Source organism: Microdochium trichocladiopsis, assembly GCF_020744255.1.
Source record: "Microdochium trichocladiopsis strain MPI-CAGE-CH-0230 chromosome Unknown B0I36scaffold_11, whole genome shotgun sequence".
Classification (NCBI taxonomy): Eukaryota; Fungi; Ascomycota; class Sordariomycetes; order Xylariales; family Microdochiaceae; genus Microdochium; species Microdochium trichocladiopsis.
In genome coordinates, this window is record NW_025763554.1 from 1195177 (window position 1) to 1222567 (window position 27391).

General features: G+C 56.0%; 10 protein-coding genes across 10 annotated transcripts; 6 read left to right on the forward strand and 4 right to left on the reverse strand.

Moving 5' to 3' along the window:
* Nucleotides 1–528: 528 nt before the first annotated feature.
* B0I36DRAFT_253514 (ferric reductase like transmembrane component-domain-containing protein) lies at nucleotides 529–2471 on the forward strand (the record flags this gene model as incomplete). Its single annotated transcript, XM_046150762.1, has 3 exons — nucleotides 529–943; nucleotides 1015–1974; nucleotides 2038–2471. 3 exons carry the CDS (start codon nucleotides 529–531, stop codon nucleotides 2469–2471), a joined length of 1809 nt encoding a protein of 602 aa, XP_046006604.1.
* Nucleotides 2472–6161: 3690 nt separating this feature from the next.
* On the forward strand, nucleotides 6162–7607 carry B0I36DRAFT_253460 ((S)-2-hydroxy-acid oxidase; the record flags this gene model as incomplete). The annotated part of the gene is made up of 5 exons (XM_046150758.1): nucleotides 6162–6241; nucleotides 6331–6567; nucleotides 6628–6760; nucleotides 6834–7508; nucleotides 7575–7607. 5 exons carry the CDS (start codon nucleotides 6162–6164, stop codon nucleotides 7605–7607), a joined length of 1158 nt encoding a protein of 385 aa, XP_046006605.1.
* A 1156-nt stretch (nucleotides 7608–8763) lies between these two features.
* On the forward strand, nucleotides 8764–9480 carry B0I36DRAFT_368367 (tubby C-terminal-like domain-containing protein; the record flags this gene model as incomplete). The annotated part of the gene is made up of 2 exons (XM_046159607.1): nucleotides 8764–9097; nucleotides 9203–9480. The coding sequence occupies 2 exons, from the start codon at nucleotides 8764–8766 to the stop codon at nucleotides 9478–9480; spliced, it is 612 nt and encodes a 203-aa protein (XP_046006606.1).
* Nucleotides 9481–9704: 224 nt separating this feature from the next.
* On the reverse strand, nucleotides 9705–10906 carry B0I36DRAFT_354631 (uncharacterized protein; the record flags this gene model as incomplete). The annotated part of the gene is made up of 2 exons (XM_046157332.1): nucleotides 9705–9788; nucleotides 9917–10906. 2 exons carry the CDS (start codon nucleotides 10904–10906, stop codon nucleotides 9705–9707), a joined length of 1074 nt encoding a protein of 357 aa, XP_046006607.1.
* Nucleotides 10907–11819: 913 nt separating this feature from the next.
* B0I36DRAFT_335788 (acetamidase/Formamidase) lies at nucleotides 11820–14674 on the forward strand. The gene is made up of 8 exons (XM_046155521.1): nucleotides 11820–12264; nucleotides 12345–12363; nucleotides 12456–12513; nucleotides 12585–12815; nucleotides 12913–13224; nucleotides 13324–13412; nucleotides 13595–13837; nucleotides 14086–14674. The coding sequence occupies exons 1-8, from the start codon at nucleotides 12190–12192 to the stop codon at nucleotides 14520–14522; spliced, it is 1464 nt and encodes a 487-aa protein (XP_046006608.1). The 5' UTR covers nucleotides 11820–12189; the 3' UTR covers nucleotides 14523–14674.
* Nucleotides 14675–15998, reverse strand: B0I36DRAFT_335798 (uncharacterized protein). The gene is made up of 2 exons (XM_046155522.1): nucleotides 15551–15998; nucleotides 14675–15464 (listed from the first exon to the last, which is right to left on the reverse strand). The coding sequence occupies exons 1-2, from the start codon at nucleotides 15933–15935 to the stop codon at nucleotides 14827–14829; spliced, it is 1023 nt and encodes a 340-aa protein (XP_046006609.1). The 5' UTR covers nucleotides 15936–15998; the 3' UTR covers nucleotides 14675–14826.
* A 636-nt stretch (nucleotides 15999–16634) lies between these two features.
* B0I36DRAFT_38212 (uncharacterized protein) lies at nucleotides 16635–18560 on the reverse strand. Its single transcript, XM_046160896.1, has 3 exons — nucleotides 18302–18560; nucleotides 18061–18227; nucleotides 16635–17981 (listed from the first exon to the last, which is right to left on the reverse strand). The coding sequence occupies exons 1-3, from the start codon at nucleotides 18340–18342 to the stop codon at nucleotides 16744–16746; spliced, it is 1446 nt and encodes a 481-aa protein (XP_046006610.1). The 5' UTR covers nucleotides 18343–18560; the 3' UTR covers nucleotides 16635–16743.
* Nucleotides 18561–18890: 330 nt separating this feature from the next.
* B0I36DRAFT_335800 (ribosomal protein S8) lies at nucleotides 18891–20170 on the forward strand. The gene has a single exon (XM_046155523.1). The coding sequence runs from the start codon at nucleotides 19202–19204 to the stop codon at nucleotides 19688–19690; it is 489 nt and encodes a 162-aa protein (XP_046006611.1). The 5' UTR covers nucleotides 18891–19201; the 3' UTR covers nucleotides 19691–20170.
* On the reverse strand, nucleotides 20171–23190 carry B0I36DRAFT_335801 (uncharacterized protein). Its single transcript, XM_046155524.1, has 2 exons — nucleotides 22626–23190; nucleotides 20171–22315 (listed from the first exon to the last, which is right to left on the reverse strand). Exons 1-2 carry the CDS (start codon nucleotides 22720–22722, stop codon nucleotides 20448–20450), a joined length of 1965 nt encoding a protein of 654 aa, XP_046006612.1. The 5' UTR covers nucleotides 22723–23190; the 3' UTR covers nucleotides 20171–20447.
* Nucleotides 23191–24030: 840 nt separating this feature from the next.
* B0I36DRAFT_335803 (homoisocitrate dehydrogenase) lies at nucleotides 24031–25446 on the forward strand. The gene has a single exon (XM_046155525.1). The coding sequence runs from the start codon at nucleotides 24094–24096 to the stop codon at nucleotides 25165–25167; it is 1074 nt and encodes a 357-aa protein (XP_046006613.1). The 5' UTR covers nucleotides 24031–24093; the 3' UTR covers nucleotides 25168–25446.
* Nucleotides 25447–27391: the final 1945 nt, after the last annotated feature.

Consider the following 27391-nt stretch of genomic DNA (forward strand, 5'->3'; position numbering starts at 1 on the left):
TGGTTCTCTTCGCGAGAGGTAAACAAAGATCATTGTGTAGCTGACAATACAATCTGTCCGTAACAACTCAAGTACCAATGCTTTCACAAGAAATGCAGAGACTGACTGGAAGTCCAACTTGCTCTCCCACGAATGAGACGGGGTCTTGAAGGTCTCCCTTGCAGGCATGCGTGGCTTGTGGGTCTCGGCGTGGCATTAGCGTGGAACCCTTCATGTGCTGAGAGCTGTCATTAAACCCCGTGCAAGGTCGTCTTGGTGCTTCTGAAACCTTGCGCTCTTTACCACACTCGAGACCATGTTCGAGAACTGGGTTGCGTGTGCATTGTTGATATAGCACTTGTCGACGCCGCTGAGTTACCTCTGTCGGCTATCGCTCAGTGCGCCTCCGTGATAAACTCTCCCCAGCGGCATACCACCAGCGGCCTTGTCTTTCGAGACTCGTCGCCCAACCACGGCACGAGAATACGACCAATTTTCAGCTGTCCGACAAGCACATCTCAGGATCCCAAATAAAGATTGTCTCCCAAGATGGCTCCATGGTCCTACCACTTCGTTGAGCTCGACGCGGCCCAGAAGCACGCTCGACGTGAGACCATCGACCACTACGCCGCCATTGCTCACGCATCCACCATCCTCCCCGTATTGGCGGGCTCAGTGTACCGCTTGTTCGTATGGGCGCTGGCATTGTATCGAGGCAGGTCCCTGGCAGCGGTAAGAGGGTCGGCACGTGGCGACTACGCCGCCGTGCCGGGCTCGCCGGCTCTCAAACATCAGACACTCAGCACTGCGGGTGGTGCAAGGGCCACGCTTAGGAAGTTGTCGTGGTGGCTTGGCGACGATGTTGTACTCCTGGGCAGGAGATGGGGGCAGAGGGACCAGCTCATATTTGGGGCGGCTTGGACGATCTGGTTGGTGTTTTTGGCCTTCGTCAATACTGGAGATGGTATGTGAGGCTTCTAGAGCCCTGTTCTAGCAGACAGATATGAGGCGTTGTTGAGCTGACATGGGCAACAGACTATCTGCACCTCACGAAAAGACTCGGCATCATTGCAGTGTCCCAATTCCCACTGCAATACGCTTTGTCTCTCAAGCAGCTCAATCCTGTAGCCTGGGCATTTAATTCCTCCCACGAGCGTGTCAACCGCATCCACCGCCCGCTTGGCCGCATCGTCTACCTGCTTCTCTGCGTCCACGCGGCCATGTACCTCAACTTCTATTACCAGACGGGCATCCTCCAGGCCAAGATGACCTCACTCGTCCCAGTATTGGGTATACTCTCTATTGCTGCCATGACCCTGCTGATGAGCACATCCCTCGAATATGTGCGTCACCTATCCTACCGCGCCTTCTTCATCACACACCTCCTTGTCGCCCTGGCTCTACCCGTGGCAATTTTCCTACACGCCCATACTGCACGGATCCTCGTTGCCGAGGCGCTTCTGATCTTTGCGGCGGACATCGGCGTGCGCAGGCTCAGCACGGTGGAAGTGGACACCAATATCATCCGTGTAGGCGACTCGGATTTGCTAAAGTTGGACATGGCCTTGCCCGACGAGAAACAATTCGCCCGCTTTGCTCACGACGGCCCGGGAGTACACGTCTATCTTAGCGTCCCTCAGGCCTCCCGACCTAGCCCGTGGAACATGCTTGCGCCGCGCAATCTACAGTTTGAGCTTATGTTTAACCCTTTCAGTATCGCGACCACGGATGATAAGACACGGACCGTCACGCTCGTTGCCAAGCAGTGCCGGGGACCGATGACTAGGAATCTTGCACGTCTCGCGGCTGGCGAGGGCGACTATCACGGAAATTCGCAGGCGACTGTCCCGCTCAGCATCCAGGGCCCATTCGGCTGCTCCCGCAAGTTTCCAGACCTGGCGGGTCCGGAGTTCAGCTCCATCCTGCTCGTGGCTGGCGGTGTCGGCGCAACTTTTATCTTGCCTATATATCGATCGCTTGCCTCTGAGAGGATAGGTCCTTCGGGAGATGGTGCTCAAGGTGACGTTCTCGTGTCAGGGAGGACCGCCGCCACAGGAGGACCGCGCGTCAAGATGATCTGGGCTCTGCGCAGCGCGGCGCAGGCAACTTGGGCCACCACTACCATCGAAGGCTTGGTGAACGACGAGAATTGTGACTTGTTCCTCACCGGGAATATTCTGGCATCGTCCCCGATGCCCCATTCCCAGAACGGGCACGCGGGCGAAGGCAGTGATATAGCCATGACTCGTCTCTCTGCACGAACACCGACAACTACGCACATCAGCAATGGCCACCAGCATATCAATGAGAAGAGACCGGATCTAGCCAACATTGTGGACGATGTTTTCAAGAAGGTGACCCCGTCGCAGGGCAGAGTAGCCGTGCTGGTTTGCGGTCCAGCCGCTATGGCGCGGGAACTTAGAGCATCAGTGGGCGTGTGGGTTGCCAAGGGAAGAGACGTGTGGTGGCATGATGAAGGCTTCTCCTGGTAATCAAATCAGGAAGTTCAAATTATGGTATGGAACTTATACTTACTCTAGATCGTCGGCGCGAGGGCACAAGTAATCTAGATGGTTAGGCAGTACGAACACAAATTTCCCTGCAGGATCTATCTCAAATCTATCTATGCTTCAGCAGCATGACTGGCAGATCGAAGCAAGACCATAATGAGGAGGACAATATCTCATGACACCAACTTCTCTCCCCATTAGGTAGGAATAAGGTTAGAACTTGCCTGGGGCCCTTGTCGATGGCATGGACGTGCACAGTAACAATAATCATTAAACTCGGGGTGATTCAGAAGAATGAGAGTACGCCGGCCAGCAGCAGACCTGCGCAGATCGATAACAAGGGTCAAGGAAAGGTCATGCTGCAAAAGTGGCGGCTCTCGGACCTTGGTATGTGAAATGGTGAGGGACAATGATATACAGCTGTCGAAGGTAAATGGATCTGGTGTGCTGCGGAGCGGCCTCGGGGTTGTTAGACACTGCATATGTCGGTTTTGAAGTAGTTAGGTGGAAACCAAGTTTTTATTTTATTTTATTATTTTTGGTTTTGGTTTTGGTTCGAGAGGAAGGTCTGACTTTCTCAGCGCTGAATCCAAGCCAGCATTTTGTGACATCCCCAACTGGAAATCTTCAAAGCAACTTGTTCACTTTCCTCACCACCCCCAGCACAGTATTGACCTATTCACGATCCCGCTGGGCAGCACCAGGCTATTTGCTTTCCCGGTCAGCTGTCTCTGGATCAACTGGCTGGCCGGCCGCCCAGATCATGACTAAGTCGCCCTGGCTCGCCAGCAAGCCACGCAGGCAACAGAGACCAGGGTTCTCGTCACTGCGCCACAGGCCAACAACTCTAAAACGTGTTTCTGAAGTCATCGTGAAGATCATTTTCAGTCGAGGGTTGATGCATGCACCGTATAACACGATCGATGTTGTTCCCTGCCTGAGATAACTCTATCATCGCCAATCCAGATATTCTGTGCGGAGTTGTGACTGGCAGCGATCACACAGGTTTTTATTTTTATTGTTGCCAACCAGTACTGGAAACACTCGTATGAATTGGGTGTCGGGAGCGTCCATGTCCATGGCGCTCGTCCTATATGACGTTATGCAGACACTTCGTGGTAAATCTAACATGGCCTCTCGGACTTACCTTTCTCGGCGTTCCGATATCCCCTTGCAAATGCGAGAAGACTTCACATGGAGGTTTCGATCACATGCGTATCTGCAATCGCCCTGCCTGACCGGGACAAGGGAAAGCCAAGAATGCACGCATAAATGCCGAATCTACTCTGCCGGCGCAGGGAGCTTCCCGCCCATGTTTCTCACCTGCATGCATGCGCACAACATGCATACAATGCTTGTCACTGTGCGGCTATTCTACCGGCCTGTCGCCTCGTGGTTGCGATATCGGCTAGACACCTTGTTGTCGGCTCTGCCCACAGACGACCTTGGAAGCTCCAGAGATCCCGTGGGTCGCCCTTTCTCCACTGATTGATAAAATGTCGGCCGAATCTCACCCACTTTTAATACCGGAGCAACCAGATGAAAGGGGAGATCCCCACCGTGTGTGGCCTGGGTGATGGTCTCAGCAAGATCTCCCGTCCGCCCTCTTGTGCGCTTGTCTGTGGTCCACTCGTAATGGTGATTGTCCTAACTCGGCAAGAACCAGGAACAATAAGCATGGTAGGAGTGCCAACCTAGACTGTGGGCCAGACAGGGCAGAGGCTCGGCAGGAGCCGCTTTTTTACCTTCTGACCTCATCCACTCATAACCCTCCTCGCCCACCAAGCTGCTCCCTTGATTTCACTGTCGGTGGGTAGAGACACAAGTATGGTATTATTCTCAAGCTCGTTGGAGGTTGCAAACTCACTCTATGTGTTCGGGTTCGGTGTCCAACGCATCATCGTCTGCAACAGCTTCCAGCCTGAACGGCAATACTAGCCCGCAGAGTCTGTCAATTTTGAGAAATGTTGTCAGACTCTCTCACAACGGCATGGGCAGATGAGATTGCAGTCCTCTCATGCGAGCATCAGTAACGATGATGATGATGATGATGATGATGAGGTCAATGTCTAGGATCCACAGAGAGCGACTTTCTGATTGACCTTGGTCACGAGATGCTCAACTGAATCGTGCATACACGTATGCATTTCACCAACCGAGTAGTTTTCGCCACTGCCATTGAGGGTCATTCCTCGGTTCATAGCGTAATGAGGCAGCCAGCGTACAAACATTGACACAACTAGACGGGTTTAAGCAACCCCGGCGGGACCATGGCTGCCATGATCTGCTCGCCTTTCCATCGTCGCACCAGGGCTTGGTGCCTCAATGCCAATTTATCCAACGCAGCCAGATGTTTCGCGCTTCCGCTTGTCAAGTATCCCCAAAATAATAGCGGTCGGCGATCGCCCATATTTTGCATGAGCGCTCCGGTGGGATGAGATGAGTGGAACGCTTAGAAATGCTGGGTAATCAGATCGGTATTCTCCACGCACAAGGGAGCCCACATGGCTGCCCTTGGCAAAACACCGCATTGAGGAGGTGAGAAGGTGAGGAGGCGAGGTGCAAATGGAGATGACGTTGTGTCTTTTTTCCCTTGCGGCTTCACCTTGGTTTCCCGAACTCCACTGGCACTGGATTCTTGGCACCGCGCCTGGTCACTTGCGTCGCGGATTCGAAGGGCCCGGGTTGGCATTGACAGGGGCCAGGGGGCGAGCAGGTTGAGCCGTTGGCCCTGGGAGCGGAGGCATCGCCGCCGTGATGCTTCACTCTGAGAAGCGCTGGCCACTCTTCGTCGCTTGAGATTACGTGCGCGGCAATGACCAAGTACCTTTGCGAGGGCGGTCCGCGCCGGCACCTCGAGCTGCTGCTAATTCGGTCAAGGTGAAGAATGCTGGGCATGAAGGGAGGGAGCGGGACTTATCGCCGGTCTGAGCCAATCGCGGGCGGTGTGGCAGGCCAAACGAGGAAGGTTGCCTCTAGAGTGGCATCCCGACAGTCCTGCACCGCTCATGTCACACATTGCACCTCGCCGACGCAATAACGTGCGCCGGTACGAAGCGTGGCTGCCATCCATTCAGTGCCTGACTCAGGCACCCGTCACTGGCATCCGTCAAGCACCACTGTGGTGTGGGGTCCTCCATTCCCACATGTGCCCAAACCTTGACTGCCTGCCCGCCCGCCTGCCCTGCTTCCATTCGCAGGCGGGCGGCACTCTCGCAATACACATCAAACCATCCGATCATCTAGTCGATGCTTCGCCAAGACTGCGTGGTGGAGGCCACCCAGCACGGCGTGGGACCCCGGCCCCATGGGTACCTGCACATGCCTCGACAGATTCTGCTCGATGCTGCCATGGCCGGGTTGTCTGGCGTGTGCCTTGCATGCTTGTCGCAGCTCGGCGCGACTTGCTCAGAGTATAGCTGCCAAGACGTCCTTGGAGAACCCAAGGACATGGGCCCTGGCACAATCCCGGGACCAGAAAATGCTGATGGTGGTGATGATTTCATGATCCTGCTCGCGGTGGTGGTGGTGGTGCTGGCCAAGTTCCGTCCCCGTGGTATAAGATGTCGTGCTTCCGCCCGTCCCGCTGATCACTGATCTCTGCCAAGCGAGGACTGCATCGCCATTGCAATCTGAGTCGTCATTCTTTGCCCAAGCATTCATCCCCTCATAATGCGTTCCACTCTCTTGGCTCTGCCCTTCATTGGCAGCGCCCTTGCTGCTCGTCCTTTCGTCAATGAGCCTGCCACTGGGTAAGTGCGCAGAGTTTCGAGCGATGTTATACATCTCGCGGGGGTTGGCGTGTGGTCTCAGACTAACACGGAGTCTATTCAATTCACAGCATCGAAGAGCTTTTTGACAGCCTCCCGGCTGGCAACCTGGTCCCTCTTAACCAAATTGTCGCTCTCCACGACTTTGACTATGCGGCCCGCAAATTTCTGATCCCTGCCAACTACACCTACTACCGCAACGGCGCTGGCGGCGAGTGGAGCTATCGCAACAACCTCGAGGTCTTCCAGCGTTACAGGCTGCGCCCTCGCGTCATGCTTGACGTCACTGGCGTTGAGGCGACTCTCCCGTAAGTCGTCCTCCTGCAGCGGCGTGTTGGCACTGAGTGCAAGGACTAACCAGCCACCAGTACCACGATCCTGGGCTACAACTTCTCCGCCCCCTTCTTCATCTGCCCGGCCTCGCGCGCCGCGAATGGCAACCCGACCGAAGTCGAGCGTGGCCTCGTCGAGGGCGCCGCTGCTGGTGGCATTCTCTACAACGTGAGTGGGAATCCGACCGAGCCGCGCAGCAGATTGGGTATATTCGCAGCAGCTAATCGTCACTGGGAAATAGCAAGCTGGTTATTCTGACCTGAGTGTCGAGGAGGTTGGCGAAATTGCGGCCAAGAACAACCAGACTTTCTTCCGTCAGATCTACCTCACGGGCAACGACACCACGGACAAGACCGCGTTCAACCGGGCCAAGGCCGCTGGTGCCAAGGCTATCATCTGGACTGTTGACTCGGCTGCCGATGGAGTCCGCCACCGGGCTGCTCGCTACAGCATGGGCTCGGCCAACGGTGGCTTCAGCCTACAGACCTGGGGCGAGTACAAGAAGTACAAGACCTGGACCGATCTGCCCATCGTCCTCAAGGGCATTCAGACAGTCGAGGACGCCCAGGAGGCTGTCGCTAACGGCGCCGATGCCATTTGGCTGTCCAACCACGGCGGCCGCCAGGTTGACGGGTCGCCTTCATCCCTCGAAGTCGCCCTCGAGATCCACCAGGAGGCCCCCGAAGTCTTTAAGCAGATTGAGGTCTACGCCGACGGTGGTGTCCGGTACGGCAGCGACGTGCTCAAGCTCCTTGCTCTTGGTGTCCGCGCCGTCGGCCTCGGCCGCCCATTCATGTACGCCAACGTCTATGGCACTGAGGGTGTCAAGCACCTGATCAAGTTGCTTAAGAATGAGATCATCAACGATGCCGGCAATGCCGGTATCGCTGACCTCCACAACATCAGCCCCAGGGCGGTAAGTCAATGTCGAGATGCATATGGTCGAAAAAAACAGTAAGCATGCTGACAGTCTTCGATATAGATCAACTGGAACGTCAACCACTGGTACTCTTAGAAGTTGAACTGCCAATGTGGATCGCCGTGCTGCGATGTGGAATACGCTCAGAGCTGGGACGCTTCTTTGTACATATTTGATGCCCCGGATTTAGTGGAGTGCATCCTGTTCGCCCGAGCAACGTAATTGGGCCTGTAGAAAGAAAATTCTAGGGGATTGTCCAAGTCTTTAGCTCTGGTCGTCCATGTTGTTCGTGCGTATAAGTCGTGGAGGTGATGACTAGTGCTTGGCTCCACACATGACCGAGTTGAAAGCTCCCACTGGAGGTCGGGGCGCCTAGATGACGTAGCCGGTGTCCAGGCGTGACTCGCAATGCCAGGAGTGTTTCACTGGCCGACCAGATACAGAGCCGAGTCCCGCTGCAAAACGTCTTGCGTGGCTCCAGGTTGCTTGAAGCTCGACCGTCCCACTTGCACTGAATAGACAAAGCTGGCGCTCTACCCATGGTCTCCAGCGACGTGGATGTCAGGAGGCCGCCAATGGCTCGATACATCGTCAATGGTGAGGTGGTTGTAAGGTGCTGACAGCGCGGGCAACCACGTCACCCCCAAGAAAGCTTACCTCGAGGCCAGACGGGCTGCACGACGAGATCTGCGCAAGGGGGCTGTGCTGTCCAGCTCCTAGGTAGAGCCGATGCACCGAGGCTGTGCTTGCCCCCACTGCCACCACCTTCGGATAGGGCAGTGCCAAGGGCTCACTCTGGTGGTCAAACGCGTTGACATGTCGAGGTGCATGCTTTCCGGCGAGAGCCAATGCGTCCTCGCGGGTGGCGCTGAGGCCAGGCAACCACTGCTGTCACAGCTGACAGCTCCGCCGTAGTGCGCCTTCCACACGAGCGAGGGTGGTGTGTCTTTGCGGAGGAAATCGACGCTAAGCAGCCGAGGGGCTGCAGGGCTGAGTGCTCGAGTCTCGGCATCCAGCAGAGGACCATCGCCGCCGAGCTGAGCATTCCTCTCGATGCGTGCGTCACAGGGTGCCTGCCACAGCTCGACGGAGGCAATCACTGTCCAGGCTGGGCATACAAATAGAGTCTGCCAACGCACATCCTCCGTTTGATCAGAACTCCTCATCTTCAGCATCTACAGCACATTCGCACCCAATCCGTCCGCAATCCGCGCAGTACCTCAACACCACCAACACCCTTTTGAACACCACCATGGCCCAAATGATGCAGCCGTACCCCATGCCGCTGGGCTTCTTCAAGCAATTCCATGTCCAACAGCCCGGCGTGACGCTTGAGATCAAGGAGAAGTCATTGTCGCTCTCTGGCGACAGCTTTGACATCTGCATCGTCCACCCAGACGGCCAGCGCGTGCCCGTCTTCAAGGTCAAGGGCGAGGCCCTGTCCCTCTCGGGCCGCAAGCACATCTCCGACATGCAGGGCAACCACCTTTTCGACCTCCGTAAGGAGCACTTGACCATTCACACAACCTATTACGCCGAGGATGCCTCGGGCAACAAGTTCCTCGAGGTTGTCAGCAAGTTTTCGAGTAAGTCAGGCTGAACCTTGCACTAGACTATTTCCCCAAGGTCCACCACGCCAGCCACCCAGTGAGCAAAGCGCCACGCTGACACGCCCACTTCTGCACCTTCAGTCGGCAGCTCAAAGGCGATAGGCAAGTTCACCAATGCCTCGGGCAAAGAGGAGCGGCTGCTCATGAAGGGCGACTTTTTCTCGCGATCCGCCACCATCACCGACGAGGCCACCGGCGTGCCCGTTGCCAACATTGCCCGCAGCTTCGGCGGCAACATCGGCCGTGAGCTCTTCGCCGGAAAGCAGACATATCTCGTCAACATCGCGCCCAACGTGGACATGGCGCTCGTCGTCGCCATGTGCATTTCCCTGGACGAAAAGAACGAGAAGGGCAAATAACTGACAAACTATCTGATGTCAATGGGTTTTATGAGAATTAAATTATTTGTGTGAATTAACTAGAAGATACCCAGGATTAGGAGTTGCGGGTGGGACGGAGCTTGGGCTGCGCGCTCATGACGATACATTCGTAGTTCCACAATTGTATCGTCGAGCATTGCACTTTAATTAGTGGTTTTGGTTTGAAGAGAGCCTCACGGGGCTCAGTAGGCGGCTTGTGACACTCAGTCCATGGGATTAACCTTCATTGTACCAAAGTCTGGCCGCCGGACTTGATCCAGCCGGTTGCCTTTGGTGAAAACCCAGTCCTGTTTGCAGCATAGTGGACGTTAGTCATGTCCTCCTAAACAGGTGTATCATCACACAGCATAGATTATCTCGCGGAGGTATGAAATGTAAGCAGACCAGGAATAGGAAAGAAAAATGTCAGACTCACCCAAAACCAATCCCACCGGACGGCTCTCACGACCCAGGCCAGTGAGACAAGGTTGCCCTCCCAGATCACCCTCCTCCGCCTCCACCCGCCATTCCACAACGACGATCCCCAGCCCCAACCGCCTTCCCTGTCTCCCCCACGCTCGAGCTCCTCGCATAACATCCCTGCAACACTCTTCGCATAGTCTGCGACTTCCATAAACGTCGTCCCCGCAAACATGCCTCTCTTGGCGAGGTACTCCCCCAGGTCCGCGCGGTAATAGCTCTGGCTCGGCACCTCTGAAGAGGGTGTGTGTGCAAACAGGTCTGTTTGTATGGCACCTGTCTTGAGCGTAACCACCCTGACCCCTAGGGGCGCAAGCTCGGGGCGGATCGTCGCGCCGAAGGTGTCGAGCGCGGCCTTTGACGCGTTGTACAAGGACAGAAACGGAGGACGGAGGTCAGAGTTCATGCTGCAGACGTTTGCGATGACCGATTCGCAGTGCTTGTCATGGCTGTCGCTCATTGAGGAGGGCCGGGCAGCACCAGCGACAAGCAGCGGGATGAACGCCCGCGTGACACACATCGCTCCGACGACGTTGACGTCGAACACCCCTTTGATATCCGAGGCCGTAGTGTCCGCAAAGGGCAAGATGTGCAGCGTGCCGGCGTTGTTGATGAGCATGTCAATGTATCCGTGTTCCGGGCCGAGTTGCTCTGGAGCAACGTCGTCCCGCTCAACCTGGCCACCAGCATGTTGTCTGGACGAGGAAGCTGCCGGCGAAGAGTCACGAGTCAGCTTGCGCACTTGGGCCACGCATACAGCAATGGACGATTCGGACGTCACATCCATGACCACTGTCTCGATGCCCAGGCCCGCCAATGTGTCGAGGAGCTCTGTGTTGAGGCCTGTCGCAATGACCCGGTGCCCACGGAGCTGGAACTCTTTGGCTAGGCTCGGGCCAATGCCGCTTGGGCCGCAGCCCGTGATGAGGATCGTCTTTGATGGCATCGGACTGCCGGTCCGCGGGTCTGTTATGGGGAGTACGGGGCGCTATTCGGGATTGAGGGGACGGCCTACGGAGCTGCAAAGGGCGACCTCTGCTTGAGGCGAGCACTAGTTCCGCGCGCTGGTGGAATCGCGACGTGGCCTGGTCAAGAGTATGCTTGCGGGTAATGGGGTCCTTTGCCTCCTCAGCATCGACTAAATAGCGTTCGGATGAGGAAGACGGGGAACGACTCCGTTATTTGAGTGCGCTAGCAGCTTTCCATCCCATATGTTGGTGGCGCATAATGGCCTGGATGTAGATTAGCGTTCGCGAAATAGGCTTTGTGCAGCCAGAGCCCGAATGGGGATAGACGGGGACCCGGCGGGTTGGCACATCGACTGCTATAATTATCCCTGCCGGGGATGATTGCTTGCTGGACAACTGCCCGAGATATGGACAGGGATGCTCAGTCTGGCTGTCCTTCCAGCGTGCAATTGATGGGTGGCTGGACACCAATAGATGTATCGCCTTTGGCTCGAATCTTCACCGAGTGGCTGGCGTTCTTACTCGACACTCCTGTGGGCTGCTCGGTCCTCCGTGCATGTCCTACCAACTTTGCGGGCCGGTGACTTAGCCACCACAGTCTATCATCTTTGGCCTCTTGTACGACGTGACGATATCTCCTAGCGTGCTGGACATTGGACACTTACGCAATGGATTCAAGTTTTTACCGGAGATGCACGATCACTCACGTGATTGGAAACTGCCGTTCGACCGTTATGGGTTACCACGCGCCAGCTTTCCCCGCAGAACCGATAAGAGCGGCCTCTTCGACGAAGACGGCATGGCCCACCTCAGCAAGCGAGCCGGGTTGCCGGGGACAAGGGGCCGACTCCACGTTCTTATCAGATGCCTGCTGGCTATCCTCACCTGCAATGTGCATTACACGTGTTGGTTGATATCATGACGTCGCCAGCAGCGCCGGTTCAACTCCATCTCGGCATGCGGGGTAGTCTGTCTTTGGTTGTGCATGTCTTATCAGTGGGCTCGGCTGCTGCCGTGGACTGCTGCGGGGAGCGTCAGAATTGGCTACAAAAGTCTAATAGCCACCGAGGCGTCCCAAGTGGTAAATGTTTCCTGTACCCAGCAGGCTTGTTGCGTGATTCCAGCCGTTGACCATAATTGCCAACCCGTTGCGGAAGCGTGCCCGAGCAGCTGAGAAAGCTATCCTTCGGCGACGATCATAACCCGCATTGTCAACACGACGACCCACCTGCCACATATACGACCATCTCAATACTCGAATATGGGTAAGACGGCAATCCGAACAGTGGGCAAAGTCAGCCTCGACAAGCCAGCTTCAGAGCAGGCAAATCTCCACGTGAGCATCGAGTTGCCTCCAGTTGATATTCGCCTGCTCGCAATCGTCAAAGCTGACCCAAAACAACCGTCCGTGGTCAGAATCGATGGCACCCTGATAGTACGTCTCCTTGTGATGACTCGATGGTTTCTGAGGAAGCATATTGGACCTTCGCTGTAGCTCTCCTGTAATATTCTAATAGTCTTTCCTAGTCCCCTTTGCTGGCACCATAAAAAACGGCGAAACAGCCAAAATCGAATGTGTTGACTGGTAAGCGTTATCCAAGTTGATTCTTCAACCCATCACCGTGTTTGTACCTGACCATTCCGTCCGAGAAACAGGACTGGCGGGCAAATCGGCAACAATGACAGCGCCGACGATATGCGCAATGTCGACCTGACGAAGATCCACTATCTCACAGGTCCATTCGAGGTTGAGACTGCTGAGCCTGGCGATGTCCTGCTCGTCGAGATTATGGATGTACAGCCTTTTGAGGATCACCCGTGGGGGTTCACGGGGGTCTTTGACAGGTCCAATGGAGGAGGTTTTCTGGATGAGATCTATCCATCTGCGTAAGCCCAAACCTCTTGTTGGGAGCTGCTTGTCAACTTCGCGTACTTCTGGGAAGCTCAAATATCCCGCTGACCCATAAACTGCACGCGGAATCAGAGCGAAAGCGATCTGGGATTTCGAAGGCATTTATTGCACGAGCCGACATATCCCACACGTCAAGTTTGCAGGACTTATCCATCCAGGAATCCTTGGTTGTGCCCCATCGCAAGAGGTACTGGAGACCTGGAACACGCGCGAGGCCGAGCTCATTGCCGCCAACAAGCTCGCAGACCGGCACGTTGCAATGCCGCCGGAGCCGCAGAATGTCCATGCCGGCAAGGCCAACGAGAGCGAGGAGTTCAGGAAGAAGGTTGGGCGGGAAGGAGCAAGGACTGTTCCGGGGAGACCGGAACATGGGGGTAATTGCGAGTATGTTTCACTCCGTCTCCTTAACTCTTCTTCTTCATGTTTGACATGATTTGTGTTCCACGGAACAGAAAGACTGCTGACTGCTGATATCTCCAATAGCATCAAAAACCTGAGTAGAGGCAGCAAAGGCTACCTTCCTGTCCACGTTCCTGGTGCCAAGTTCAGTGTTGGGGATTTGCACTTCTCACGTGGGTTCTCCTTTTCCTTGCTTCACCGTCTGCGATCTCTGGACTTCATGGTCGAAAGTGTGGCCAGCTCTTGAGGTTCTTCAGCCCCATATCTTAGGCCCCTGGCAAGACGATCAGTTGAAAGCCAGTCTTTTCTCGGAGTTTAAGACATTCCTGCTGACTCATTATCTCGAATAAAATAGAGGGCGACGGGGAGATTTCCTTTTGCGGCGCCATTGAGATGGCCGGTGTCATCACAATCAACTTCAAGGTCATCAAGAACGGCATGCGCGCCTTGAACATGAAATCGCCAATTTACGTTCCTGGTCCGGTCGAGCCACAGTTCGGCCCGGGCCGACACATCTACTTTGAAGGCTTCTCTGTCGACGAACATGGGAGGCAGCATTATATGGACGTCACCGTGGCTTACCGGCAAACCATTCTTCGTAAGCCTGCTTTCCTATCACTTCCCTCTCACTTCATATATCATACGCGGAAGCCAGCCAGACTCGCCATGTCTTCGCTTTGATCAACGTGGCAACTCCCAAGAGACGTTACAATGCCTTTGTGCCCAGTGTTCCTCTGTCCTACCTGTTTATCAACAACAAGACCTCTCTCTTGTTCGCGTCACGCAGCAACATCAGCCAGCCATTCTCGTCCGCGCCAAGCATGATTAGCTAACAAATAAACGCAGGTTGTATCGAATACCTTACTCAATTCGGCTACTCTCCTTACCAGATATACCTACTGCTCTCCTGCGCTCCTGTACAGGGTCATGTTGCAGGCATTGTCGACATTCCCAATGCCTGCACGACACTGGGGCTTCCAGTAGACATCTTTGACTTCGACATCACTCCAGAGGGCATCCTCGCTGGCAAAGGAGCGAAGATGGACATGGGCTCGTGCGCATTTGAAACCGGCATTACGATGGGAGAGGTCATCGAGCCTGGAAGCAGGGCTAGAGGCAGCAAAGCGGGCGATATCAGCTTTGGAGGTGGGCTGACATACAAGGAACTATCCAGCGGCGAGGGCGAGGTCAGGGGAGGGGGCTCGGGCGGTGATGGTGGAAGGAAAGAGGTTCAGGAGAAGCACAAGGGAACCGCAGTGGCGAACATCATGGGTGGTGCTTGACAGGGGAATGCATGTTCGACAACCCATTTGCTCCCGTTGGAGGTTGGGGGTAATGGTGCTTGGTGATACACGTGGTTTCTGGTCCAATGTATAGGGTATCTGCTCTCTATATACTGTTCACATCAATGCCGTCCCATGGCCACGAGCTTAATCCCTGCTCCATGAAATGCGCTTCTGTCATTGCCAATCAGCGCTGCGCTGCCGGTAGCGAAAAGAAAAACCCCATTCGAGTAATTCCCGCTGCTCACAAAAATTGAGCGCAAGGACCTTGGAGCTTCTCAGTAGCACATACTTTTCAATCAACTCATATCCCATGATCGGCGATCTCCGAGATATCTGTGTGCCCCGTGCGGCTTGAGTGCTGCACAAGCTGCTTCTCGCCCTGGCCTACCCAGCCGCACTCATTACAAGTGACCACAAACTCACTCGTGTCTGTAAAGTAATGGTGTTCTTCTCTCAATATCCGGCACAGCTCTTGCGCCTTAATCAGATATCCATCGCTACCCTCGATATCCCAACGTACCACCTCGAAGTCAACGTCCGCGGAGCCAGGCACTAGGCTCTCGGCTATCCTGTCATAGTGGATGTTGCTGTATACAAGAATGCATCGTTGCTGGTAGCCCATTCCCTCGCCGTACCGGTATATGTTGTTCGTTTTGACGTCGACGCTGCAGATCTCGAGCTCAAAGACCTCCGAGATTATGCCCAGCTCGATCGCGCCGCCCCAGGTGTCTGGCCTGAGCATGCGCGCGCAGTATGCCGACGGCTCCGCCTCGAGAACTACAGCCGTGTATTTGGATGGGTTGGACTGGATGTGCTCGACTACGATGCGGCGCAGGAGCTCCGGCGTGTATGTCTTGGGGGAGGAGGGTGGAAGTCCGCGCAAGGCACCACCGACAGCGGTAAAGAGACAGCTATTGTCATCGGGCATGACCCGGAGCACTGCCATTGTGGGTAAGGTGGTAATTCAGCATTTGCGTGCGAGCGGAAGTAGAGTAGAGGATTTTGGACGCTGCTGTACCACGTACCTAGTTCTGACCCATTCTCTGGTATCTTGACACTCACGCCTTGGTCCTCCACCCCCCCGCCTCCCTTCTTTGCTTCGCCTGGTGCTGAGGCTGATGGTGTACTTGTCCCTGCCGGATTTGGTGTTTGTACCGAAGCAGAAGGAACCGGCGCCGATGCGCCCTCGGCCGGGACGACGGTCAAACTCTCCCTCTGCAAACCTAGGCTCAGACAAGACTCGCCACTCTGCTCCGCGGTCAGCGCCTTGGGAGGCCAGCCGTACTTGACTGTGACGTCAACGTAACCTGTAGCAGCTCGAATGGCCGTGAGAAGGTCCCCCACCGTCGCGGCATCGTCGGAGATGTCCAGGGTCCCGCCGCCACTGGGAGCTTTATAGCGTAGTCTCATGTCTCGCGTGGATGTGTGTTGCTCTTTGGGAGGGAGAGAGTTGCTGCGGCAGCCGTGAGGCGTGGATGCCTGCACACGGCGGGGAAGCTATGACGGAGTGCTTGCGTGGGGTTCGGCGGGCGTAGCACGCTGTGGGGCGAAGCTGGGATCGTGTGTGTGCGGCAGCCCAGCTCAGTCGGAGATGTGGGAGCGGGATGGAGGGAAACCCTGTCGCATCGAGCCCAAGGGAACAGGCCAGAGAATCTCGCGCTGTAGAGACGAGACTGGGCCTTGCAGGGCTGTCGAACCAGATGGCAGGCCGAAGCTCACTTGGTATGAACTGGCGGGGAGGGGATAACAAATAACCACAGACAACTCGGCAAGTCTGTATGACCAAGTAAGATGTGCGAGCCAAACTTGAACAACAAGATGCGCGTACCGAACAGGTGGCGTCCTAGGGAACCTTCCAGAACAACCTCCGCAACCCCATCCAACTTAATCACCACCCACGGCCATTGATACCAATCCGATAGCTCGACATGTGGGATCTGGAGGCAAAGATTAATGAGAGTGATGTGCCAGAGTCTGAACACGGGTAAAGAGTATTTCATCTGGCGAGGCAAACAAGTTGGCGCAACTGAATTATACACATGCTCCAGATATATGAGGGATGCTTCATCTACTACCCAAAAGTGACCATTTATCCCCAAAGTGACGATCGAAATGCGCCTCGGAACAATCTGCCCATTACAAAAAACTACCCGCGTCGTGACTGCCAATTTCTATACGCCTCAGATTTCACCAGCATACCCACGTAGAACACGCTGGACTAGCCGAACTTCTTCTCAAATTTCTTAAGCATCCCCGTCACGCCCTTTTCAAGCCTCTCCGCATTCTGACCTAGACGACTAGGCTTCTCTCCGGTCGCCACGCCCTCCCCAGGGGCAGGCTGGGGCTTAAGTGTTCCGCTGTCGATTTTGTGGTTGACATATTCCTGCTCTGTTGGGCGGTACACTTGCTGGTGCACGCTCCAGTCGCCGCCTGTGGGACCATATCGATGTCCTGATTGTTGCTGTTGCTGCTGGAGAGCCTGCGGTTGTTGCTGTTGGACTTGGCCATAGTTGTACTGGGCGAAGCCGCCAGGTGGGCTCTGCAGGCCGGGACTCTGAAGTGGTTGGCCTGCTGGTGGAGGCGGGGTCGGCTGCTGCTGGGCGTGTAGTTGTTGGTGTTGCGGAAAGCCGTTGGCGTATGGGCTTTGCAGACCTGGAGACGCCAGGCCCGACCCTACGCCGGGAGCGGCGACAGGCATGGTTGCAGATCGCTGAAGCTGGCCGAACTGCGGTGGTGCAAAGCCAGGGCTGGCCATGCCGGGCCCGGGGTGTTGAGCCAAGGGGGCCGGCGGCGGGGCCGCTGGTGGTCCTGGCAGGCCAATCTGGCCTGGCGGCGCGGAGAAGGTCTGCGCGGCATAGCTTCCTGGCATGCCAGCATAGTGGGTAGGAGCATGGTCGCGTGCGACCGCAGCAGCTAAGGGATCATGGCCATCATCCTCCGGGGGAGGTGTCTTTTCGCGGTGGGTAATCTGTTCCGGCGCGGCTGGAGCCGCCGGGTTGTAAGCCATCGGCACAAACGCCGGAACAGCTTGCTGCTGCTGTGCTGATCCGGCCGTATCGGGCGTGGCACTGGCAACGGGACCGGCGCTGCCGCCAGCGTACTGAGGATCGGAGATGGCCATGTTCTCGAGTTTTTGGACAAGAGAGCCGCCTGCCCCAGCTGCTGGAGCCTGGATGTAGGGAGAATGGGCGGGTGGCCCGGGCTCGTCGGCAACCTCGACCTGGGCGGGCGGAAGCAGTCGCCGAACGCCATTGACAAACTGAAGGGCATCGCTATGGGTCCAAAAGTAGATGTCGAGCGAGTGTAGCCGGTAGTGGTATTTTGCCTGGTTGTTGGGGTCGAATGTCGGGAGGTGCCACTGGGTTTGGTCGATTGGCGCGCCCGGCACTCCGTCTACGGTGATTGAGACCACACATTGCTGTTTGTATGAATAGCGCACTCTGGTATGATCGAGAACTGAAGTCGCAAACCCAAGAACCCATCAGCAAGCCATACTCGAAGCGGCAAATTTGCGGGGGGCCGTCACAAGACTCACATCCCTCGAACGCGTCCTGGTCATCTGTGCCAGGACAGTTTGCTATTTCGACTCGAGATGTCCTGGTGTTTGCATTTTCAAACAAGTAGACGTATGAGCCCTTGTCGAAGCGATGATGGCGGGGCCGAGCTGTCTCTGGACTGTAGAAGTAGTGCACATCTCCAAAGCTATTGGGAAAGGACTTTCATCAGCGAACGATTCAGGGCAGCCAGCTCATTGCCCAGGTACAGGTAGGTCTTACAGGGTGGCGACGTTCTCTTCGCCTGGCCGAACAGCCATCATGAGTGGTGTTGTACCCAACTAGTCAGTTCCTCGGCACTCTCAATATACCCGCACGAAGTTGTCGCCGCGATGCGCTGGAATGAGCTCGAACAGATGTGTGAATTGGCACCGACAGAGTGGGACGAAGGGGGCAGAACAAAAGCAAGTCAGAAAGAACAGAGCATTCGGCGAAATGTGACAGCATTTAGCTGGCCAGCAGCCGCCTGCCTCCATCCCGGGCCCTGCATGGCCTTGCAGCTGAGCTCCTCACGCTGACCGTTGGGAGCTACGAATTTCCAGGAGGGGTCGAGGGGTTCGCCCCGGCAGCTTGGCACAGCTCCAATTGGTGATGTACGGGCGCTTAACGGACCACTCCTGTCGGCAGCCGGACCTGGTGGGGTTCCGTCTTTAGCCAGCACGGCCACCAATCAGCGGTCTCATCGCGGCCTCACCCAATAAGATCATATTTGGGGTTGCCCCAATGCACCTTCTGCGAATATGCATAATTCGCGGCTCACAAAAGTCGTGCGCCAAGCGGGGCATTATCGAGCTGCGCGCTTGGCGACCAACTCTCGTCCTGGACAACTTTTTGATGTGACCTCGAATCTGGACTACGATTAGACTAACGACAACTGACCACGACAATTACCGCGACCCCCACCCCACGGCCCGTTGGCTGCGATCCGTTGCAGAATACCTAATACAGTCCGGAACGAAGCTCAAATCCCAGTTTGAGCCCCTGCCGACATTCTCATTTAGCCGCTCGCACTCGGCGAGGCTCGGTGCTTGATCGCCCACTGGTCTTCGTCGACGCGGAGGACTTGGAGACAGTCACAACTACGCACCACACACACCTTTATACAGTTCGGGAACCGCGATCATGGGTGTCCTCAACGGAGTACATATGTACTCGCATTTGCAAAACGCCTGCCGGGCACGCCTCGGCTTGACCTCAGTCCCCTCCAACAAGTACAACCTCAAGATCGCCCTGTGCCTACACAAGCTCGGCTTCCTCTCCTTCGTCGCCCGGGGAGGAATCCATCCGCCTGATCCGGCCCGGCTATCCTCACACGTGCCTGAACCCCTGACGACAGCCAATGTTGCGCAGCAGCGCCTCTGGCTCGGGCTAAAGTACCTCAATAACGAGCCCGTCATGAAGACATTGAAACCCATCTCCACGCCCAAGCGCATTGTGTCGGCAGATCTTGCGACCCTTGAGCGCGTCAGTCGTGGCCAGGACACCCCGTATCAGCGCGGGTTGAACCTCGGCGAGTGTTTGATTGTCGGCACGGATCGAGGCATCATGGATAGTCGGGAGGCAGCCGAGCGCAAGATTGGCGGCACCCTGCTGTTTCGCGTTAGTCCTTAAGAGGGACTTGGCCGCAACTTGGCATTTGTCTAGTGTGGACGCTTTTGTCATTTGTGCTTATAACCTTATACCAATGTACCTTCCAGCGCAGGCTTGTCAGGTTGCGTGTGGGTGGGAGGACAGTAGCGGCCTGTAGACCAAACAAGGAACAAGGCTGCAAGCAACCAGCAAGTGGGTGAAGCACGGAGGAAGATTTGAAGGGAGGACGCCGACCCGAGCACATATCTACGCCCAATAGGATGCTTCGTTAGCCGACTTCTCAAGGCGCCGCAACCGTGGAAGCACAACGGCCAGGAAACTTTGATTTGAGCAAGGCTCTGTCAAACAAGGAGCCGCGATACTGGAGACATCTTTGATGCCCTGCTCTGGTCGTGGGACACGTCCACAAGATTCCGGGATTTAGGACTTGCCAACACGAGGCAGTACTCGGATGGCTCCCCTCATATGTACACCCTATGTATTCAATCTGTAAATATGTCAAGATATGGATTTAAAAAGTATTTAATAATAATGTGACCTGGATCCTTTTCCACTGCTGATCGAATGCAAAAACGCTCAAACTCTCCAAGACAACGCCGCGCCGACTTATGTGACCAACACGAGTCGCAGGAGCGACTCTATGCACTCAAGGTGAATCGAAAATGTACAGGTGTGTTGAAGATAACAGGTGCAATGCAAAATACAACGGCATGCTTTCGGATCACGGGCTCGGACCCGGATACCCCTTTGACGAGCGCGCGCCATAGTCCCAATCGCATTATACTGCCACCTCTGCTGGCGTCTCTTCCTTAGCTTCCTCGCTTGGCTCAGCGGTGACCTCAGTCTCGTCCGGGCTGATGATCGCAGCAGCCTCATCCTTTACCAAGTGCGTGTCAGTTGTCGTAGCCACACTCTCTTCAGCGACAACGTGAACCACGTCCTCGATGTCTTCGACTCTGAGTGGCTCCTCGGTGACCGCAGCAGTAGGTTCCATTGGAAGAACCTCTTCGGTCTTCTCGGAGTCAACAAACACCTCTGGGAGCTCCTCTGGGGCTTGCTCGACAACCCCATGCTCGACCGCAACTTCGCTGATGTTACTGCTTTCGTTATGTATAGTGAGGTCATCCATCTTGCTCCCCAGACCGGATGCTGCTGTTTCGGTCAAAGCAGCAGGCTCGATAGGGCCGACAGGGGCGGGCTTGCTCTCCAGAGGTTGAGTTGTCTCCTTCGTGGTACCGACCAATGCAGTTTTGGTCACAGGAGAAATATCCTTTGGTTTTGCCGAAGTTCCGTCTCGGGTCTTTGCGCTGCCTGAAGCTTGAATCTTCGCAGCAGCCTTCTTCGCACTTGCCGTTGCATCAACGCCAACGATGTGCTTGGTTGGTGCTTTCGAGGCGGCCGGTTTACGAGGCGGTGTCACTGGGGCCTTATCCGTGGTCTTGCTGGCACTGCTCTGGGTAGGGCGCATCATCCGGGCGAGGAAGCTTTCGTCCACATGGTAGTCCTTTTTGGGTGCAACCTGGTCCTTGGGGTTCGGCTTTGGTGGCGGACCGATACTGCCAATGCTTTGACGACCACCATTGATTGAAGAACTCTGGCGTCGCAGAGTCCGAGTGCCATCGCTAGCACCTGCCGTGCTGATACGGCTGGCTGGTCGTTGCGACGACGTTGATGGAGCCAGAGAGCGTGAGCGCTTGGCAGGCTGTTTCGCTGGGACTGCACCTGTCGTGTTGTTGGCTCTCGACGACGAAGAGGCAGTCTGCGAGGTCAGTCCAGCAGGCAATTTGACCGGACGAGTAGGCGATTTGACCTTTGGTTTGACAAAGCCATTGCCACTTTGAGGAAGCTCGAGCGTAGCAGGCTTCTTAGTACTGGCAGTGTTGGGAGCAGCTGTGGAGGAAGCTGCAGCCTTCCTGTGCGAATCTCTTAGGTTGACCGCCGAAGTCTTCTTTGCGGGCGCAGGCGCGGGGACCTTCAGACTCTCCTTCGCTGGGCTTTTGGGAGCCTTGGGAGGGAGCGGTGATTTGGGCGCTTTCGAGGGTAATGGTGACTTAGGAGCTTTGGTGGCTGACTTTGCTGTCAATATGGAAGCGGGTTTGGTCTTTGTCGACGCATTCGTGCTTGCACCAGCCACTTCTTTGGTTGACGTTGTTGTGGCGGCTGCGCGTGTCAAACTATCGCCAATGCCATTGGAAACCGTGCTGTTGACGGCCCTCGTGGCAATCGTCTCAGTCGGAAGACCCGGTTGCAGCTTGGTCTTGGTCTCCTCCTCGTCGGTGATCTTGTCCGGATTCGCGTTCGGCATCACCTCAGGTGTGCTGGTCCCAGAAGCTTTCAGTGGCGACATCCTGCCCAGCGACGTCAAGGGTTTCTGGGGCGACTCTGGTCTGGATTGGGGCACCGATATTGGGTTGGACGTGATCTTCCGGAAGGCCGGGGTGGACTCGGTAAAAGGATCTGAAGTGGGATCGGATCGTGGTTGCGGTGTAGCGGTCCCCGTCTCGTTACTGGTTCGTCTACTGGAGCTTGTCATGGAATCTGTGCTTATCCCGCGCGTAAGACCTATCCTGCCGTCCTTCTCAACTGCAACAAATTGAGTACGAATCTTGGAGAGGGGCCGTGGCGAGTCGGACAGAGGAGGGGTGCCTAGAGTGCAGAAAAAGATATGGTCAGCTCTGGAAAGGGAGGGCAAAAATGTTCACGGAAGTGTCGCCAGGACAGGAGAGGGCAGTTTGGGGTAGCTGTAGCTGGCTCCAAGCTATCTTTGGGAGGAAATGGCTAGTCCACAGTCGAACTAGAATTGGCCTGGGCTCAGGTGCGGCCGAGACTTCGACGCTGTGCATTCCAGTTGCTGGGAGCACGTTGAGACTTTCTTTTCCCCCTTCTCCCAGACAAGACCCATGCACCTGCGCGGATACGACTGGATGACGTGGTGAGCCACGGGCTGCAGACTCACCGGAAAGAGCATTTGGGGATCTGCCTCTGGTCAGATCGGGCGGGCTCGTGTCGCCTCGCTGCTCAAACATGGCAGCGAGACCTTTTACGCCTGGCATCTCGAGGATCGGATTACGGCCAGTGGGCCGTCACTCAGCTCCTCAGCTGGTCGTTGGAATCGGGAAGGAGCGCGACAGAGAGTGGCGCGTGGAGAGGCAGGCGCTCGTCGTAGCCCGGTGCCAGAGTCAGTCGGGACCGTCTGCTGTCTTGGAACGATGCCTCCTCGTCTAAACCTCGCGTGTCTGTCTCGGTGCTTGGCCTCAGCAGCCGAGGCCTGCAGGAGAGCTTGGTAGCCGTGTCGCAATGCCGCAGCTGTGGTGGCACTGGTCGTGCAGGGTGGTTGTTTGGAGGGGAGCAGTCAAATGGGTATAGCAGCAGCAGCAACGAAAATGGCGAGGCGGAGTGTATGCTGGAGGCAGCGCAGGAGAAGTGCTCGGGAGAGTGGCCGAGCCGTCCAAAGGAGCAGCAATCAAATTAATGAAGAAGCCGTCTTTGTGCCTGGCGGTAAATCTGGCAGCGCGATGGCGTGGCCTGACTGGCGCTGGTGCTCCAGTGAGCTCGACCAGATGGGGAGACCCCTTAATTATTCCCCATGTGGGCGGGCCCAGGGGCTCGAGCAGCAACGCCGCTCCATGACAGACAGCAATGAGCCAAGTGACCCCGTATCCGCTCTCCAGAGGATGAACTGACAAGCCACTCCTCGTCGCGGCTAGGCCCGCTCCTCCCGTCGACTTCGACGGCTGTTTACATTAAATTGTCGCCCGATCCCGTCTCGATCTCTGGACATTCGCGCTAGGCCGACCTCAGAGTCGTGTATATGATGCAAGGCAGGCACGGGACGTGCCCCTCTGTATGCATACAACAGGTCCACGACTTGCTGAAACCAAGCATGACGGCGCAGAGCCAGGATGCGCGAAGCAATAGAAGCATGCCAGACCAGGGGTGCCTGGCTCGAAACCGTCATGCACCAGTGAAACGCTTTGGGTCCAACGGCTTGCATTCGTCCAGCTTATGTCAGCCATCAGAGTTGTGCATGTGGAGTTGTGTCAGGAAACACGCCAATGACTACTGCATGGTTGGAACAATTAATTACCACTGTCTGGCAAGGTACATTTCCCGCCTTTTGTGGTCTGGTATCGAAGCGAGGCCGTGGCAAAAGTGATAGTCCAGGCCTCGTATTGAATGGGCCGCAAGTCAATGCGCTCGACGTGACGGCGAGGCCACAGATTGCTCGTGTGGTGCCATCATGGAAGTTGTGCTGTGCTCTCCTCGGGGGGCCCCACGCTGCTCTTGCTCGGCTATGGCTCCGATATCGCCGCTAGAAATTTAACACTGCTTCCCGACAAGGACTTGCCTCGATATAGCTGCTGGCAACACCGACCACCCGAATACCAACTGAGTCTGTTCCTGCGATCAATTGAATTTCCGCCATGGCTTCTCGGGTTCTGCGCATAGGCCTCATCCCCGGCGACGGCATCGGCAAGGAGGTCATTCCCGCAGGCCGCCGAATCCTTGAGGCCCTCCCCGCCTCCCTCGGCCTCAAGTTCGAGTTCACTGACCTCCATGCCGGCTTCGAAACTTTCGAGAAGACGGGAGCCGCCCTCCCCGACAAGACAGTCGAAATCCTCAAGACTGAGTGTGACGGCGCTCTCTTTGGTGCCGTCTCCTCGCCCAGCACCGCCGTCAAGGGATACAGCTCCCCCATTGTAGCTCTCCGCAAGAAGCTCGACCTTTACGCAAATGTCCGCCCCGTCAAGACCGTCATGACCGCCAAGAACCCTATTGATATGGTCATTGTTCGCGAGAACACTGAGGACCTCTACGTCAAAGAGGAAACCACCCGCGATGGCCCCGAAGGCAAGGTCGCGGAGGCAATCAAGCGTATCTCTGAGAAGGCCTCCTTCCGGATCGCCACCATGGCCGGCGAGATCGCTCTGCGCCGTCAGAAGATTCGCGATTCAGGCGCCGCCAGCATCCATAAGAGCCCACTTGTCACCATCACCCACAAGTCCAATGTCCTCTCTCAGACCGATGGTCTCTTTCGCTCAACCTCCCGCGCTGCGCTCGCCGCTTCGCAATTTGCTGGCAAGGTCGATGTGGAGGAGCAAATCGTCGACTCCATGGTCTACAAACTCTTCCGCCAGCCCGAGGCTTACGACGTCATTGTCGCCCCCAACTTGTATGGCGACATTCTCTCAGATGGCGCTGCCGCTCTTGTAGGCTCTCTTGGCCTTGTACCATCGGCCAACGTCGGCGAGGGCTTTGCGATTGGTGAGCCCTGCCACGGCTCCGCGCCTGACATCATGGGTCAAGGCATCGCCAACCCCATCGCCACCCTGCGCAGCACTGCGCTTATGCTCGAGTTTCTGAATGAGGAGGAGGCTGCTGCCAAGATCTATGCCGCCGTCGACGCCAACCTTGAAGAGGGCAAGCTACTGAGTCCCGACCTGGGCGGGTCGGCAAAGACCGAGGAGGTCGTTGCAGATATCCTACGCAGACTATAAGGGGATGATAAGGAACGTACTGGGATGCTAGACGTGCAATGCGATCTTGAGATCTGAAAATCACAGAATAGACAAACTCGTAGGCCATCTGTATTGTCATCCATGTCATGAACGACACATGCGCTTGCTTCGAAGTGCTGCGTGCTTACCATGGTGACTCCCGCAAGTTCAGACCACGCTCCCACGAGCCACACGCTCTTCTCACTCGGTATAAAGTGAACTTATTCACCTGTCGACTTGAACGGTGGGGAGTGTTGGGGAAGTCATGACATTTTGGTTGTCAGGGTCATCCATACCCTGGGCTTGGTATTGTCCCAGAATGGCACCATGCCAGCCACAACAGCGCTCAATCTTTGGCTGCACGATACTGTCAACATAGTGAGCTGCTTAGGAACATCGTCCGGGAACGTACCAAGGAGGCACAGGTGCCTTAAGCCGACCACGGCATTGGAGATTATACCATTGCAGAGGAACTTTTTGGCCCCGGTATAGCTGGGTCATGTAAACCTTGAGATTTCCACTGAAGTTCTGCGAAATTGTACAAGGCTCGGTCAAAGCAGCAGACTGATGTTGAACAACAAAGTATCATCGGCCAGCAGGTGCCCTTTCTGTCCAACAGGGATAGATAGTCCCATTCGCGGCGTATATTAGGTCACAAATGACAAATATCAGCATTGAGCGCTAACTTGCCATGGGCGATCGCACTAACTTGCACCAATGTGGGGGGCAAAGGACTCTGTCAAAACAGTGAGTAACTGGCCACTCACTGGACTATGATTGCAGTCTTCGTGCTGACAATCATCAGCATTGCCCTTGACACGGAGCAAGATGTGATGCGAGTGACGCGAGTGATGCTATCCAGTTTCTTTAATATGCAACTACAGCTTTGTCCGTATTGATCGCGCCTAATTCCAGTTCGCAGATGTCGAGGTACAAGGCGTGACTGAAATGATGGCGGGCTCAGAGAAATGCCAAACCTGAAGATGGCAACAGTTAAGATCCCGTGCATACCCCAGGTAGCTTTCGCGCGACGCAAGCAAGATGTGCAACGTGGGTGGTCTCTGGTTGCAACACGAACAGGATTCAGGCAAACCGCTCAGCGTATCAGAAGGGGCGCGGACAAGGTGCAACTGGCAAAAGGCACCGAAGGGCAACATCAGTCTCTCTCGCCTTCCGGCCGGGGAATGTCACTGCGCAGGCCCGACGCGGCGAGGATATTTGACGCCAGGGCGGTGCTGGCGATAGAAAAGATGGATGGTGGGGACAGCCAGCATCGACAGATCGTCATGCCCTTCATTCCATCAGGACGCCACGCGACCATTACCCGGCGCGTAGAGACAGCGCCGACGCTGGAATTGCCTGCGCACAGTTATCTCTCACGGGTTCAGACAAGGGGGAGCGCGCCACTATGCTGGATGGCTGGGGGGTTGCAATATTTTTAGAAACTCAAAGGGACGATGGACGGTGGTGGGTCCGAGAAGCAGATCGTGTTGGTTGCACGCGCCTCAAGGGCAAGCATCAGTTGTATGTCTCGCCGGAGGGCCAGTAGCGGACGTTGGACCAGCACGGTACACTTTGCACACTACCGCCACGAAAAGCATGTACTGTCGACTGTGGGACAACATGTATGCGGATTAGCTTAGCCAAGGGGGGACAAGCTGCTACGAGGGACACAGCGCCGAGACAGATTGTCGCCGAGCTGGTGGTGGCAGTGATGCTTGGCCCATCCGCAGACCTTTGGCCGGGGCGGACAAGTTGGGTCGTGTCTCTGGTGGCGCTGTATGTGCACTGTCTATGCTGCAGTTCTCTGGGAGGAGACTAAAAGACGTGAGGCTGGGTTGGCGAGCGGTGGAAGTCCAGTACAGGTAACTCGCAGGTGTGCATCAATATCGCAAGCCATTGAAGCCAGAAACGCGGCGCCTCAGGGAAGAGGCCCACTCCTCGGGGCTGTGGCGGCCAACCAGTAGGCTAAACACGCGGAGGATGGCAGTGGACGCTAATTAGCGTATGCGAAGTCGTCTTGGAGTGCGGTCGCCACTACCGAGATGGTGGGGTCGTGCCTGGTCCGGGACTACGGGTTGCTCGTTTCACGGATGGGGTCACGATGAGCTCGCCGGGCTCGACAGCCAGGCATTGACCGGGCCTACACTTCTATGAAAGCATATGGCATCAAGACCTAGCAGGCCTTGCTTGCAGGGCACATGTTCGAGGTCGGGAGGGAGGC